Here is a 13,974-nt window from a genome sequence, read left to right on the forward strand (position 1 = left end):
TGGAGTGTGCGTCGGTGCGCAGGCGCGCGGTGTAGGCGGCGAGTCTGGGACGCCTCATTCTGTTCGAGCGCGGAGGGACCCGGGTTCGCCGTCACGTTCCTTTGCAAGGGCACAGCCTAGCGGGAGTGACACTGGTGGTGCCCTTTCGGTTTGGGTTTGGTAGGTGAGTCTGTCTTCGTCTCCTACTTCGTTCATCGCCCGCTATACGCGTGCTCTGCTAGGTAGACAACGTATGAATGGTGACTACCTAGATGCTGCAGTAGCTGGCGACACTGCTGCCATGATGGGACCGCGCCGCCTTTCAGGCCAGTGAGAGCTGTTATTGACCGTAGTCAACTCAGATGTAGTCAATATAAAATAGTAATATATATGTGCTCTACTCCTATGAACACCTGAGTATACATAAGAGTGCCGAGATATCTAACAAGGAGTGCCAAGGTCACTGAAGCGAAACGTCGAGGTCACACATCTACAGTGCCGAGGGCACTACTCCCTTGCTAAAAAGTGCCCGGGGCACTTTGCTGTAATAGTAAAAATGTCCCAATCAGTGCCTTGGGCACCTCAGGAAAGAGTGTCTCGGGCACTTGTAAAGTGTGCCGCGCAAGCGGGTGTGGCTCATAATATAAGTGCCTTGGGCACTTACTGAGCAGTGCCTTCGGCGTTGCTCCGAAACGCCTTTACTTCCCGCAGTGCTCGACCGACATATGTATGGAAGCCGCAACATGACATCTGTGTGGCATCAGCGGGACGAAACGACCGGATCTTAATCTGTTCGAGCATTGATCATCTGCTTAGGTTGCAGTTGGTGATATCGTTATTGTTCAGCAGGATATACACAGCCTGAGGTCCTTCCGGAGAAAATGAAAAAAAGAGCAGAAAGGCAGGGCCGCTTGCAAGAAATGGCCGACAGCGTTCGAGGAGGAAAAGGGGGGCTGTCGTCCTACCGGAGCGAACGAACGCAGCAGCGCCGGCGTCGTCAAGTGGACAGATGGTGGCTGCGGACAGCGTTGTATACAGTGTATCAAAGCATTACTTACAAGCCGATCTCTAGTACACGCTTACTGTATTACCCCGGCATAGTCGATCTATAATAGCCATCCGTCTTTCCTCTTACCAACTCACCGTCCCCGTCGCCGTTTCCTCTGTCGCGTCCACCCTCGACGACGACATTCATCAAGGCCTCTTATTCACTGGTCACAGTCTAGCGTGCGTGCCCTCGGCAGACCGTCAACATGTCCTGGCTCGGTACATCCAAGAGTGCGTGCATACGTCCGAGGCGGCGCTGCCATCAGAGCGTTATCGTATGGGGCGTCGTCTCATGGCATAGCTGCGGCCAGCTGATGGTGCTTTTCGCGCATAGAGTCGAAAGATGCCAAAGATAACGGGGCTCAGTCCCGGTCCGTGACTCCCATGCCCTCGTCTCGCCCGACCACGCCCAAACCGCCCAACGGAAATGACCAGGGGCACTCCAACTTTCGCTCAGGCATGCTGACTATCCGAATCTTCTCGGGTGAGTGACGACAGTCGCGAGACGCCACGCGGATGGGACATCTGAGCTTCGTGCTGCTAGGCCGTGGACTGTCTCTCGCGCCCGGTGTGCAAGTGCCGGAGGTGATTCAGAAAGCTCTGGAGAATGCGCCCTCGCAGCGCAAGTCGACCAGCAATCGCGAGAGCATGCAGCGGAAGCGATATTGGTGGCTGCCTTATGTCGTCCTTGAGTTCGACAAGAACGAAGTCTTGGTGGACGCCCTTGGGGGCGATCTTCAAAATCCTGTATGGAATTACAGGGCTGACTTGTGCGTGTCATCTCTGTTGCCTTTGGTCTTGTCGGTCGTTGTGGTCGTCTCGATCCGTAACAGATTCTGGGCAATCTATGCTGCACAGCGCATAGTTCTTATAAGAACAACGCCATAAAGCACTGCTTCGATTGCTACGAGCCATTTCCTTCCAGTCGGAATCTCCTGACCCCTCTGCTTGCAGCGACGTCTCACGTACATCAAATGTCTCGGTGTCCGCATACCTCCGCACCGCCCAGTGCGTACAAGGACAAGATGATATGGGCGACGACCTCCTCATGGCACGCGTCGACCTGACGCCCGTCCTAGACGGCCACGTAAGTCCCCCAATCCTTATGCCCTCCCCGTTACTCACGCAGCACCTTCAAGCACGCCTCCGACCAGTGGTACACAGCGACCGCGGGCTCGGGTTCCTTCCACCTGAAAATCGACTTCCGCCCTATTCGCAACGAGCCGCTGACAATCGAGGCGTTCGACCTGCTCAAGGTGATCGGCAAGGGCAGCTTCGGCAAGGTGATGCAGGTCCGCAAGAAGGACACGCAGCGCATCTACGCGCTCAAGACGATCCGCAAGGCGCACATCGCGAGCCGCCCGGGCGAGATCACACACATCCTCGCCGAGCGCACCGTCCTCGCGCTCGTGAACAACCCGTTCATCGTGCCGCTCAAGTTTTCGTTCCAAACGCCAGATAAGCTGTACTTGGTAATGTCGTTTGGTAGGTTTGTTCCTTGCGGATAGGTCGCATGTTGAACAGTGATTTGTTCAGTTAATGGCGGAGAGCTTTTCTACCACCTACAAAGGGAAGGCAAGTTCGATGAGGACAGGAGTCGCTTCTACGCGGCGGAGTTACTATGTGCTCTAGAACACCTCCACGGATTCAATGTCGTTTATCGGTACGCGTGTTTCATGTTGCCCAAGTCATCAGCTAAAATAGGAACGCTGTACAGTGATCTCAAGCCCGAGAATATTCTGCTCGATTACACTGGTCATATCGCGCTTTGCGATTTCGGGCTGTGCAAGCTCAATATGTCCGAGACCGAGAAGACGAACAGTGCGTACCATTGCGCATCCCATTCTTACTTACTCAAGTAATTCGGTTCCCAGCATTCTGTGGAACACCAGAGTATATCGCACCCGAATTACTGCTGAACCAAGGCTACACGAAGACCGTCGATTGGTGGACGCTGGGCGTGCTCCTGTACGAGATGATGGTACGCGCAAGTCTCGCACTTGACTCATTGACCTTGACCATGGAGCGCTGTATAGAGCGGCCTGCCTCCGTTCTACGACGAAAACGTCAACGTGATGTATGAGCGGATCCTCAATGACCCGCTGCAGTTCCCGCCCGACATCTCCCGGGAGGCGATGAGCATCATCACGGGTCTCCTCCAGCGTGACCCGACGAAGCGGCTGGGCGCGAACGGGGCTGAGGAAATCAAGCGACACCCGTTTTTCTCGAGATATATTGACTGGCAAAAGTGCGTGTGCACCCCGTGACGCCGGGCGATAAACTTACATCGTACTCTACTAGGCTTCTGGCAAAGAAGATCCAACCGCCGTTCAAGCCGAGCGTGGAGAGCGTGCTCGACGTGGCGAACTTTGACACCGAGTTCACCAACGAGGCGCCGCAGGACTCGGTCGTGGAGGGCGGGCACCTGTCGGAGACAGTGCAGGACCAGTTCAAGGGGTTCACGTACAACCCTGCGAACGAGCACCTCAGCGAGAGTGCGAGCTACCCGAGCATCTGAGGACGTCCCATCCCACTCCGAGAAGCTGCTTATCCATACCTAAAATTCGTTTTCGTTCACGGACATGCTGTTCCATGCCCCTTGAGTGCTGATGCTGCATATTGTCGGTGCAATCATGTATACGTAGTTATTCCCCGTCGTCGTCGTCATTCTCTCCCTTTCCTCGCTTAAGTCCCAGTTAGAAAGTGTATCCTTGGCTTCTTTCGTGTTCTGCCTGGATTTGTTGCTGCTCTCGCTATATGATAATCCATTACCTGTTCCTGGGTTGGTTGGTTGTACATCGTCCTCGGTTCGAATACGTCTACCTCGCTTATTTATCTGGACCATACACTACCTAGATGCAGGGTCTGAGGGCACGTTACTCTGCTTCGAAGGCTGGTTTGAGACCATTCAGCTATGTGAAACATGCCCAACATTCGCACTCGCAGCGAGGAATCGTACTTCGACGTTTTGACGCCGAATGCACTTGTCTGACTGCTGATGGCACTCACTGAAAACTACGCGGAGGACAGCGACGCTCGTTGCGCCAACCATGACCGTATACTTTCTTGTTCACATCCGATACATGTTTTGACTACAGAAGGGAGCCCGAGGTGCACCCCTCGGTCGGCGGCTCCAGATGAGCCAGGACCGAGCAACAAAGCCAGCGAGAACTCCCGCACACGCGAGCAGCCTGGGGTTTCGACAAGGGGCTTGCTGAGTGATGTTCTTGAGCGCCAGTGACATCAGGAAAACAGCAAACTCCTTTTTGGCCCTTATGGCGTACGTTCTTTGGAAATAAGCCTGAATAAGAGTTGAGTGGGCCTATTCCGCCTTATCCCGCCTTATAGGGCCCTTAAGGAGCCTGTAAGTAACTCGAAAGTCGTAAGTAGCTCAAAAGTTGTAGCTCAAAAGTTGTAAGTAGCTCAGAAGTCTGAAATAAGACCAATAGGCCCACTCCCCACCGGCAAGTCCATTGTCATTTCCCTGATGGCCATTGGGGACGGCGGGACGAGTCACCAGTGAGCAGAGGGGCGGGCTGTGCTGGCTGCCACTGTGGTCCTCTGGCAGTTCGAGCAAGGTTCTTGCAGCGTCGCAGCTCCGAATTTGAGGATGTTCCCGTATCCGGCTCGCGGGGAGAGCCCGGCGGGGAGGCGGTCTGCTAGTCCATCCACGAAGAAGGTAAGAGCCGCAAGGCAGGCTGAGGTAGTCAGGAAGGTCTTTGCAGGGCTTGTCGGAATCCTGACAGGAATTGCGATTGCCGCGCGTGGGCGTGGCAAATGGGCGGACCTTGCGCATCTCGTATCACAGCTCACAGCCGTGCGCCGCCGCGTGCACCCACCCGGTCGAACTCCGCGCGCACGTAGGGCCTGCGTAGTTCTCCTCCGTCCCTGTTGTGAGCGTCCGCCGCGCGCCAGATGCACAAGGGACCCTTGGATCATGCGCATGGGCATGTGGTGATGCCGTGACGACAGTGCAGACGGAGGACGCGGCGACGTACGTGGACATGGATTAGGGAGCCCGCCACTGGCGCTCTATATGTATGCACAGTAGAATATATCCAACGCACCAGTCAGGAGATACCTGTTGTCGTGCCTCAGGAGCAACGGTAGAGTCAAGACGTACTGGAAGGCACCTGGCTAGGACTGGCTTCGTCCCCGGGTTGGCCTAGAAATTTAATATGTAAGAAATATACGTTGTATCATCCCTACCTGCTACGTGGACACTGCAGGCATCCGTATTTGGTCGTAAGTACATCAGAGTGAAGACATATCGGTATGTCGCAGGAGGATGCCGAAGGTGGATGCACGTGACTGGGACAATGGCGACGACTTGGCGACGTCGCGCCAGCTTCAGCCTGACTTCGGCCCGGGCCCAACAGTTGCTACAAAATTTCAAGTCCAACCTGTGGTCGTAACTTGTACGTGCTCCGCCATGGCAAAGAGATTTGCCTCCTCGGCCTCCCCAGACCTGGTAGCAAGCAAATCGCCCAGGATGTCCTTCCCATCACCCGAGTCAGCTTTTGCCGGTTCATCTAACCCAGCGGATGGTATCTCGGATGAGATGCATGCGAGTTGGGACGCGAGAGTCCTTCAGGATCGAACTATACAACTGATCTGGGATCAGAGGCAGGACGTGAATCAGTTGCCGGGCCTTTGGATGCAACTACTGCTGTCCTATCTGGTGGGGAAAGTTGCATCTGACCTGTCGGAATATCAAGATACCAGCAGCGTCGTTTTTGCGAAGTATTCGGAAGATCCGGAGATTCAAAGACTTGCTGAGGCTGGTCTGGAGAACCGCTCATTCAAGGACCTCCGCCTGAAGCTTAGGGGTGCGCTGTTCGTCTGCCTCCTGAGTATCCGCTGACAATCGATGCAGAAATGTCTCGATCTACCGACACGGATACGTCTGATTTGCAGCGCAGCGACCCGGAGCAAGTGGCTGGTAGGCTCTAGCATTCCATCTCACGCATTACATTGTGTCTTGCTCACAGACTCTCTAGCCACAATTGCAAGCTGGGGAGGCCAGTTTAAGGGCCAAGCTGCATCTGTGCTGCGCCAGACTATTGCCAGTTTCCTGCACCCGGGACGTATGTTATATGCCAGATATGCTACAATTGTCAATTCCTCTGGCACTGGCAAGTCACGAATGGTCGATGAACTGGGAAAAGATGTCATTGTTATCTACATGTGCTTGCGTGATCATCGCAGTGAAGGTATGATCACCTCGTTATGTGCATAGGTGGGAGATTCATACCACACCTCAGGCTTCCCGCCAGCGGATGCAGACCTGAGAGACTGGCTGCTCAAGATATCCAAGGGCGATGGCCGTGTAGATGGATTCCTTTGGGGATTGCTCACGGTGACTTCCAAATGCCTGGAAGATATCGTAGATAGAGAAGATCTGGGGAACCTGCGGGGTGAGCCGCGACTGCGGCGACTTGCTTCTGCTTTTCGTAGCTGCATGGTGGATGGGCAGACCTTTAATTCGGTAAATGACTACCGCAAATCATTTTATAGTGACGTGATCAAAGAAGCCACAGATGTAAGTGCAATACAATCGATCCCAACACTCTCGCTGTTATAGTGATTTACTCAGTTTGCCAATGCAAGTGTGCCCATGTTGAATGGAGCCGGTCAAGGCTCCCCGCGCAGAGGGGCAACATGTCAGCCACCTTTGTCATATGCCTTGCAATAGCTCATAGGCATAACAGTGAACGATGAGGGCCAAACATCAACAAAGGCTGCACACAGATTACTGGAGGTTGTTTCCGGTGAAAAGCTACCTCTATCAAAGCTACCTAGAGGCCTCGTAAAACCTTATGTGGTCTTATCTTTCGACGAGGCATATGACCTTCCTCAAACGCCACCTAAGCACAGCTGGTCCATCTTCTCTGAAATCAGATGTGCTCTTCGCTCCCTGGAAGGTCTTCCCATCTTCTCGCTCTTCCTCTCGACGTTGGGGAGATTTCAAGACTTCTCCCCTGACTCTTATCAGCACAGATCTGCTCAAGTCGTGTTGGAGGCACCCGATTACAAAGTGCTTCCTGCGATAACTGAGATTGTGTTCGATGAACTCGCCCCACAGATAGTCGAGGGGGAGTATACACTGGAGAAGGTCACAAAGATTGACTTCATGTGTCGTCTAGGTCGCCCTTTGTGCGTGCAAGTTTTGTGCCCTTTCAATTCCTCTTCTGACAGGTTAGGACAGATTCGGTTCCCGCTACGACTTTGGCAGCGCAAAAGTAAAGGACGAATTGTTGGATTTCGCAAGAGCAAAGTTGTTGGGTACATCTGTTTCGGCAACACGCGACAGTGACAAGGGTCTCCTGGCCTGCCTTGCGCTTCGCTACGCGTTTGAATTCCGGCCCAAGAATCCTCGTGAGCGGGAAGTGGAGAGCGAGCAAGTCGAGAGGCACATGCGGATATGCCTTGCAGCGACTCCGGGATTTCAGTCTATGGTGACCGTGGCTCCATCGGAACCACTGCTTGCGGAGGCCGCGGGTCAAGAACTGAAGGACCGGAGCGAAGCCCAACTGATGTCTGAGCACTTGGACGTGTGGGGCGTGCATCGTGGAGATCGGGGCGAACTCGCCGCTATGCTGCTCCTCATGAAAGCTCGCGATATGCTTGCATATGGCCCTCGCAACCACTCCCCGGTCTTCTCGGTACTTGAATTCCTCCAAACGCTATTGCACGAGTCCGCAAATATCGGAGATGCTCTGCCTTCCACGTCTCGCCAGGATGAATGCCTGGACTTCTCTACGACATTCAAGGACGCTCGCATGGCCTTCAATCATTTCGTCAAGGTTCAAGACTACGACGTGATCAATGTTCAATATCTGTGGCGCCTGGTTCTTCGTCGTGCTGCTATCCTGTGTGCAGACAACCATCGGGGGGTTGACATCGTCATCCCATTCGTGTTCAAGGACGCTCCCATCGAAGCACAGAACATCTCCGCTATACTAATCCAGGTGAAGAACGACCGGTCGTACTCCCACAAAGTGCAACGGACGACCTTCGTGGGTATGGATCCGCGTCGTGTCAGGCTCTTCACGCGCAAGGACTCGCCGTTGCCCGTGATCCGCATGGTCTTTTCCCTGGGGTCGTGGAAAGCCGGGCTCACTGTTGTGCAGCCTCCCGAGCGCCGTTCGAGTCGTATACCTAGCTCACGCCCGTTCACGGCGTACGACATATGGTGTGCACAGATCTCGTCGGACACATTTGGGGTCATCAACTCGGAGAAGGGGGAGGATGTCCGAGCATATGAGAGCCTCTTAAGACGTTCCCTCGGGGTGCACGATGGCTTCGAGCTGAGAGATGACCCTAAGGCAGAGCCAGCTGTGCGAGAGGCCAGGATTAATCTGAGGCGCCGGATGTATCCTGGAGCCGCAGCGCTGCCCTCTCATTTCAATAGTTTCATTGATTGGTCCAAGAGCATGAGTCAAGTCGAGCAAGATCATAGCGACGAGGATGAGAAACTACCGGCTCGGTAGCCCGTGGTCAACTCTTCTTTATAATTCCTCTTCTTAGCACATGTGCTCTTTGTGTCTCGTTTGTTGGTCGAGCAGCTATGCATTATTTTCTCTCACCATCTCCGTCGCCGGATTATGCTTGGTATCTAGAGCAAGCCAGCATGCAGGGACCAAGGGCGTAAGGGTACTTTACCGTCACCAGTTGAGTCCGTGCTCCGGAGAGGCTCTGCTACCCTCTCCTACTTGATGATTCGGGCCATCAGTGATCCGGCTGCTTGCGAAGTTTCTGGCTGACTGCTCTGATACAAGATATACTTTCCGCCATGAAATACAAAGTACAGCATCTCGCGAGCAAACAAGCAAGGGGAAAAAACAGCCCGTGCGAAGGTAAAGGCAAACAACGATCCAGCCCGCGGGGACCCGCCCCGCCCCGCAGCAGAAGTTCTAGAAGGCCATGCCGACGCCAACCTTCTCGAACTGGAGGAATTCGCTGTCGCCGCGACGCGCGCCGTGGCGCGGGTGGTAGCGCACAAGGGGCTGCGTCCAGATGTGCGTATGCCCACGGTTCTGCTGGGTGATGGCGTGCCGGAAGGTGAGGAACGCGGTGAATGTGACTGCAGGGCGAAGATGGGGATGGGGAAAGGGAAAATGGGTAAGGCAACGGGACGCACGCATGACCCACTCGATCCACACGACGGCCTTGAGACCCTGGACGTCCCGGCACCACGCGCGCGCGTCGGCGTACTCGCCGGGGATGGAGCCGCACGACATGGTGATGTGCGCCCAACGCGAGGTAGAGAAGGCGTTAAAGGCTGCATTGTGATGTATACGTGAGCCGTGAGCAGGGCACGAAAGGGGGGTGGCGTACCGAGCCAGAAGACGCTGGCGATGAAGAGGATGCCAATTTGGAAGGGAGCGCGGACAAGGAAGGAGTTGATCACCGCGAAGTTGAAGAGGAACCTGGGGTGTGGTTGGCCTGAGTGTTAGACGGACCAAGGCAAGGAGAGGAAAGTTGTACGCACATGAAGAACAGCAGGATCAGGGTCGCTATGGACAGACCGAGCGGGAACAAATCCGCCATAACTAGAGTGGCACACGACATGAATGGAACAGGCCGTTGGATCTGAATACTCACAGAAGAACTCCTGGAATTGGTTAATCCTTGCTGAAAGCACGACAGCCGCCACATCCAGCACTATGATAACCCCTACGCCGCGTCCCCGCACGCAATGTTATTCGCGCGCTCCAATTCATTTCTCCATTCGATGATAGCTCACCTAACGCTGACAGGAATTTCTTGCCCGAAGAAGATATCTCAGGCATGGCTACCAGCCGTGCAGCAATGCGGACTAGGAAAGAATGGAGTTGACAAGGAAAGAAATATACACAGCAGGCCTGCTGGTCGGGTTGGGGGGAAACGAGGAGAGGGGGGATGCCTCGGCCTCAAGCCTCAGGCTCCAAGACAAGTGATAATCTGCAACAGAGCTGGCGGACGCGGTAACCAACTGATGGCGTCTAAAGTGCATTGGTGCTAAAAATAGACCGCTAATGAGGGGTTTACCCAAAAAGGAAAACAAGGGCTGTGGCCTGTGGCGTATCGAGTCTGCAGCTTTGTGCTTTTCAGTGCCAATGAGCCGAAAAAAGATAATATTATACAGGTATCATTTTTACTTCTACCCTTCCGTCTAGTATACCTCATCATATCTGCTTCTGGAACGCCTCCCGCTCCAAATCCAAAGATGTCTCCCCCACTCCACCTGCCTCCAAGTCCGTGTCCCCCTCCCTTGATTCTCCCATCGCCTCAGAAAACCTCCTTCTGTCCCCCAGCGCTGGCGACTTTGACCCAGACCCCATGCCCACCTGCGGTGGGTACTTGTACCCCATACTTAGGCTGCCCACCTCTTCTGAAGGGGATTGTGCCTCGAACTCGAGTTCGTCAGGCTGCGGTGGGTCGCGGAAGGTGGTTGTCGTGAGCTCGACACGGACGACGGCTGGTCCGTAGCTGGATGATTTAGAGTCGCGGTGGAGGAACGAGCGTACCGCGCGGATGAGGGCCTGGATTCCGCATGAGCGTCAGTGAGGTACAGTGGACTTTTATGGCTGTGGAGAGACTGACCGGATCGGTGGTTGCGAGGAGGCCGTACACAATTCCTCTTGCCCCATACAGGAGGTCGCCTGTTAGCCAAACTGGTATCAGTACCACTGACCATGATCTAAAGACGAGCGCGTACTGAGCAGGAGAAAGTTGTAATCCTGAATATATGGGCTGTCAGGCGGTATCTAGTGTTGGAGAGGAAACAAGAACCCACCGTCCGGTCATGCATGCCCCCGCTCACCGTGGTATGAATCACACAAACGATACTCGTCAAGTTGATAATGCACGACACGAGCGGGTACAACGCTGCGTCACATTCTCCGATCAACACCACCTCTTGCACGCATTCAGGGTGGGGGAGACGCTCACCAATACGGATGACGATCCCCTTGTACGCTCGCACGTGGTCCGCCTGCCGCCCGCGCCTGCTGAACACCGAGTCCGCGCGGGGTGTTCCTTTCCCTCCCGCAGTCCTAGCAGCCTGAGATCCTACGGCACTCGTGGAGGCCACAGTGGAGTGATTAGCGATGGAGTTGACGGATTGCACGATCCGCTTGCGACGGAACTATAGAATGGATAACGACGGACGGTGAGTTCGAAAGATAGGCAGAGCAGAGAAGGGAAGAAGCGCACAATGTGTCGCCACAGAAACGTGATCAGGATCATAGAGGAGCAGACTTCACCAATGACAGTGAGGCCCGTCCACAACAACTGCGTGCTAATCTACAGGACAGTCAGTATTCGGAGGACCACGCGAGCCGAGAGGACATGTATGTACCTGCCACACGAGTCGCTGGTGCGTATTGTCGTTCGCATACCAGCATTCCTTGACCAGCCCGTCCCATCTAGGACTCTCGGATTATTTTCCAGAATAACAACAGCGCTGGACAGACTGACCCGTATTGACTGGCTGCGTACGGCGGGATGGTAACGCACAGGCTCAGCATGCCCGAGCCCAGGACGTAATATTTCTCGGCTTTGCGTCCGTCGACTCCGTGGACGATCACCAGCCTGTGGTCGAAATCCATTCAACCCAACCGCACAAACGAGGAGAGGTGGGGTGGGGAGGACTCACTGCATATTCAGTGCGATGCAGAAATTGAGGAGGCTCGAAAGTTGCAATGTTAGCTACGTTGAGATGTCACAGCATTAGTACATGGAGGGTCGCAATACAGAGATATAAGCAGACCTGCAGGATCCATATCGCAAGCCCGCAGGCAGGCGTCGGGCCCGTAATTGACCCGCCCACAGCGTTAGCAATACCAAATGCAGTGCTTCAGCCTTCGTGAGGAAGAATATCTACCATAAAGCTCCGCAATGGTACTTACTTGGCAAGGAGGGAATAACAGACCAGCCGGAAACTCACGCGATCCAACTGAACTCGAGAGAGTGGGCGGAAAGAAACGGTGATTATGACTAGAAGAACTGAAAAACAGAGGACAGCGCTGGTTATGGAAGTGTACAACCATAGCGCGCTCCTGAAGGTATGACCAAAGCGACTGATCAGTGGTGTGCAACGAAGGTGGGAAGTGAGACTGACGAGGCGTCGCTGAGGTGTTTCGTGAAGTTGAATCGGGACTGGAGCATGTATTCAGAGTCACCCGTAGACTGAGACGCCCTGGTGCGTTCCGTGAGCCTGAGGGATAGAACTGAACGCGATGACAGTGCTAGCGCTGCGAACGTTATGGTACGGTGCGGAAGGTTGGGCATGCCATGGATACATATACCAATGCAGTACATGGATACCGCCCATAATATACTTCCGAGCTGGAGGGAGACGATAGGGTTTCGTCAGATGCCGCCGCGGGCGGGACGGATATCCGGATACAGCGAGTGGGGGCTTTGGGGCCCCACTGGCCGCTCAAAATGCTATCAGCGTATCTCTGAGGTAAACATAGACCAGATATCATTGCCAGTAGGAATGAAGGATGCGATCAGATTTCCAACGGTCTTTGTGCTAGTACCTGCTAGTACTTGTCGCTCGAGGTTGTTCGTCGACCTGGAGCGTCCCGCAGCCAATCAGAGTCGTCCCGCTTTTTTGCCGAGTCAAGGCCGGCTATCAAGCAACGCACCATTCCTCGCCGTTAAATATGTGGCGTCGCAACTTTATGAGGCTCTGATAGAGGGGCTCCATTGTATATGTGTACTAAGACGGCCCCCTTTTCCACGCAACTGGCGGTGGCACCTATTCTTTGGTTTCCTTCCGTCTACGGCGTATTTCCACCTTAGGTCATGGGGTCGCTGACACGACCGAATTGAAATATGTAGGTAGTAGCCTGACTAGGTGGCTCCGTACTCGGTGTACAGATCTACCGAACGTGACTATCCTGTCACGCCCGAGTACGATCGTCCCCGCGTCTAACTCAAGCTTAATAGTCGTCCCCGCCCATATTACTGAACACGCTTGTCTGGGTAAACCGAAGTAACCGCGACCTGTCTTCTTTGTTCAGTAGTGGATGATGTGAATGTTCACCACTTCAGCGCTTTGCACGCTGAGACGCCCAAAGCCAGAGTCATCTTACGCGCGGCACGGGCAAGTAATCGTCCGACATCTATACCGGTCCCGAAGCCTGCTTTTCCAAAAATTTGCTCCCAACTGTTACAGCCAGTTGCAGATCGATGGGCCCACTTTTCAAAAATCATTTACAGTCGGACCACGTCGGACAGCCAATTTCAAGTCCCCGAGAGACAGAAATCAGGCCATCTGGACTTCTCTACCTTCTTCCGACGTCCCTGGCACCCACTCCGACCCACTCCGACTATACGTGGTTCTCTGAATTGATGGTCTATCGATCTGCAAGCGGCTGTACTACCAATGTGGCTAGCGGAGTGAGAAAGTGGTCTGATTACAATGGCGACCCAGGCTCCTAAACCATCCGTCCTTAGCGTTCTCGCTCCTCCTTTACTAGGGCGCACGTGCAGTGTTATGTAATACAAATCTATTTTTAATTTATTACCGGATACAGAACGAACAAGAGGAGGAGAACGCTATAGGACGGCTGGCACAAATGTCGTCGCCGAGATCCCCGAGGCTGACTAAGCGGACGGTGGCTGAAGCCTTTCAGCAGCGGTCGGCGGGCGATGTAGAGAGCGTCTCGACACTTACCTCGTCGAGCTCACTCAGAACACATATAAACGGGTGCTAAAATGGGTTAAGACCAATGCAAATACCTTTGGTATACTTCTGACGCTCAGAGGGGCTTGTCTATAGCCATTATGCCCCTTCAGCCGGATATTCAGCCTTCGGTACTACTGATAACCATTGCATGAGTATACCATTCAGTCAGGACATTTTTACATTGCTATAAAGTACCCCGAGCGGTAAATCCCAAGGTAATAAGTTGCAAATGGCTGCGTGAAGGCCCGCCGACCGCTGCTGAA

General features: G+C 54.1%; 4 protein-coding genes across 4 annotated transcripts; 2 read left to right on the forward strand and 2 right to left on the reverse strand.

Annotated features, from left to right (window-relative positions):
- The first annotated feature begins 1,115 nt into the window (after window positions 1–1,115).
- On the forward strand, window positions 1,116–3,881 carry GLOTRDRAFT_140972 (Pkinase-domain-containing protein). The gene is made up of 10 exons (XM_007871841.1): window positions 1,116–1,257; window positions 1,361–1,510; window positions 1,571–1,796; window positions 1,981–2,113; window positions 2,166–2,511; window positions 2,563–2,689; window positions 2,744–2,847; window positions 2,901–3,007; window positions 3,063–3,274; window positions 3,328–3,881. The coding sequence occupies exons 1-10, from the start codon at window positions 1,233–1,235 to the stop codon at window positions 3,542–3,544; spliced, it is 1,647 nt and encodes a 548-aa protein (XP_007870032.1). The 5' UTR covers window positions 1,116–1,232; the 3' UTR covers window positions 3,545–3,881.
- A 1,565-nt stretch (window positions 3,882–5,446) lies between these two features.
- Window positions 5,447–8,519, forward strand: GLOTRDRAFT_140973 (uncharacterized protein; the record flags this gene model as incomplete). Its single annotated transcript, XM_007871842.1, has 7 exons — window positions 5,447–5,855; window positions 5,903–5,968; window positions 6,027–6,239; window positions 6,291–6,568; window positions 6,623–6,689; window positions 6,738–7,182; window positions 7,235–8,519. Exons 1-7 carry the CDS (start codon window positions 5,459–5,461, stop codon window positions 8,517–8,519), a joined length of 2,751 nt encoding a protein of 916 aa, XP_007870033.1. The 5' UTR covers window positions 5,447–5,458.
- A 246-nt stretch (window positions 8,520–8,765) lies between these two features.
- On the reverse strand, window positions 8,766–10,020 carry GLOTRDRAFT_101448 (uncharacterized protein). The gene is made up of 6 exons (XM_007871843.1): window positions 9,776–10,020; window positions 9,634–9,705; window positions 9,521–9,581; window positions 9,367–9,458; window positions 9,170–9,310; window positions 8,766–9,112 (listed from the first exon to the last, which is right to left on the reverse strand). The coding sequence occupies exons 3-6, from the start codon at window positions 9,577–9,579 to the stop codon at window positions 8,943–8,945; spliced, it is 462 nt and encodes a 153-aa protein (XP_007870034.1). The 5' UTR covers window positions 9,580–9,581; window positions 9,634–9,705; window positions 9,776–10,020; the 3' UTR covers window positions 8,766–8,942.
- Window positions 10,021–10,196: 176 nt separating this feature from the next.
- GLOTRDRAFT_96311 (uncharacterized protein) lies at window positions 10,197–12,727 on the reverse strand (the record flags this gene model as incomplete). The annotated part of the gene is made up of 13 exons (XM_007871844.1): window positions 10,197–10,553; window positions 10,615–10,673; window positions 10,706–10,751; window positions 10,835–11,158; window positions 11,227–11,316; window positions 11,372–11,438; window positions 11,530–11,604; window positions 11,669–11,721; window positions 11,922–12,018; window positions 12,134–12,242; window positions 12,332–12,462; window positions 12,494–12,592; window positions 12,666–12,727. 13 exons carry the CDS (start codon window positions 12,725–12,727, stop codon window positions 10,197–10,199), a joined length of 1,569 nt encoding a protein of 522 aa, XP_007870035.1.
- Window positions 12,728–13,974: the final 1,247 nt, after the last annotated feature.

Source organism: Gloeophyllum trabeum, assembly GCF_000344685.1.
Source record: "Gloeophyllum trabeum ATCC 11539 unplaced genomic scaffold GLOTRscaffold_00015, whole genome shotgun sequence".
NCBI classification, from domain to species: domain Eukaryota; kingdom Fungi; phylum Basidiomycota; class Agaricomycetes; order Gloeophyllales; family Gloeophyllaceae; genus Gloeophyllum; species Gloeophyllum trabeum.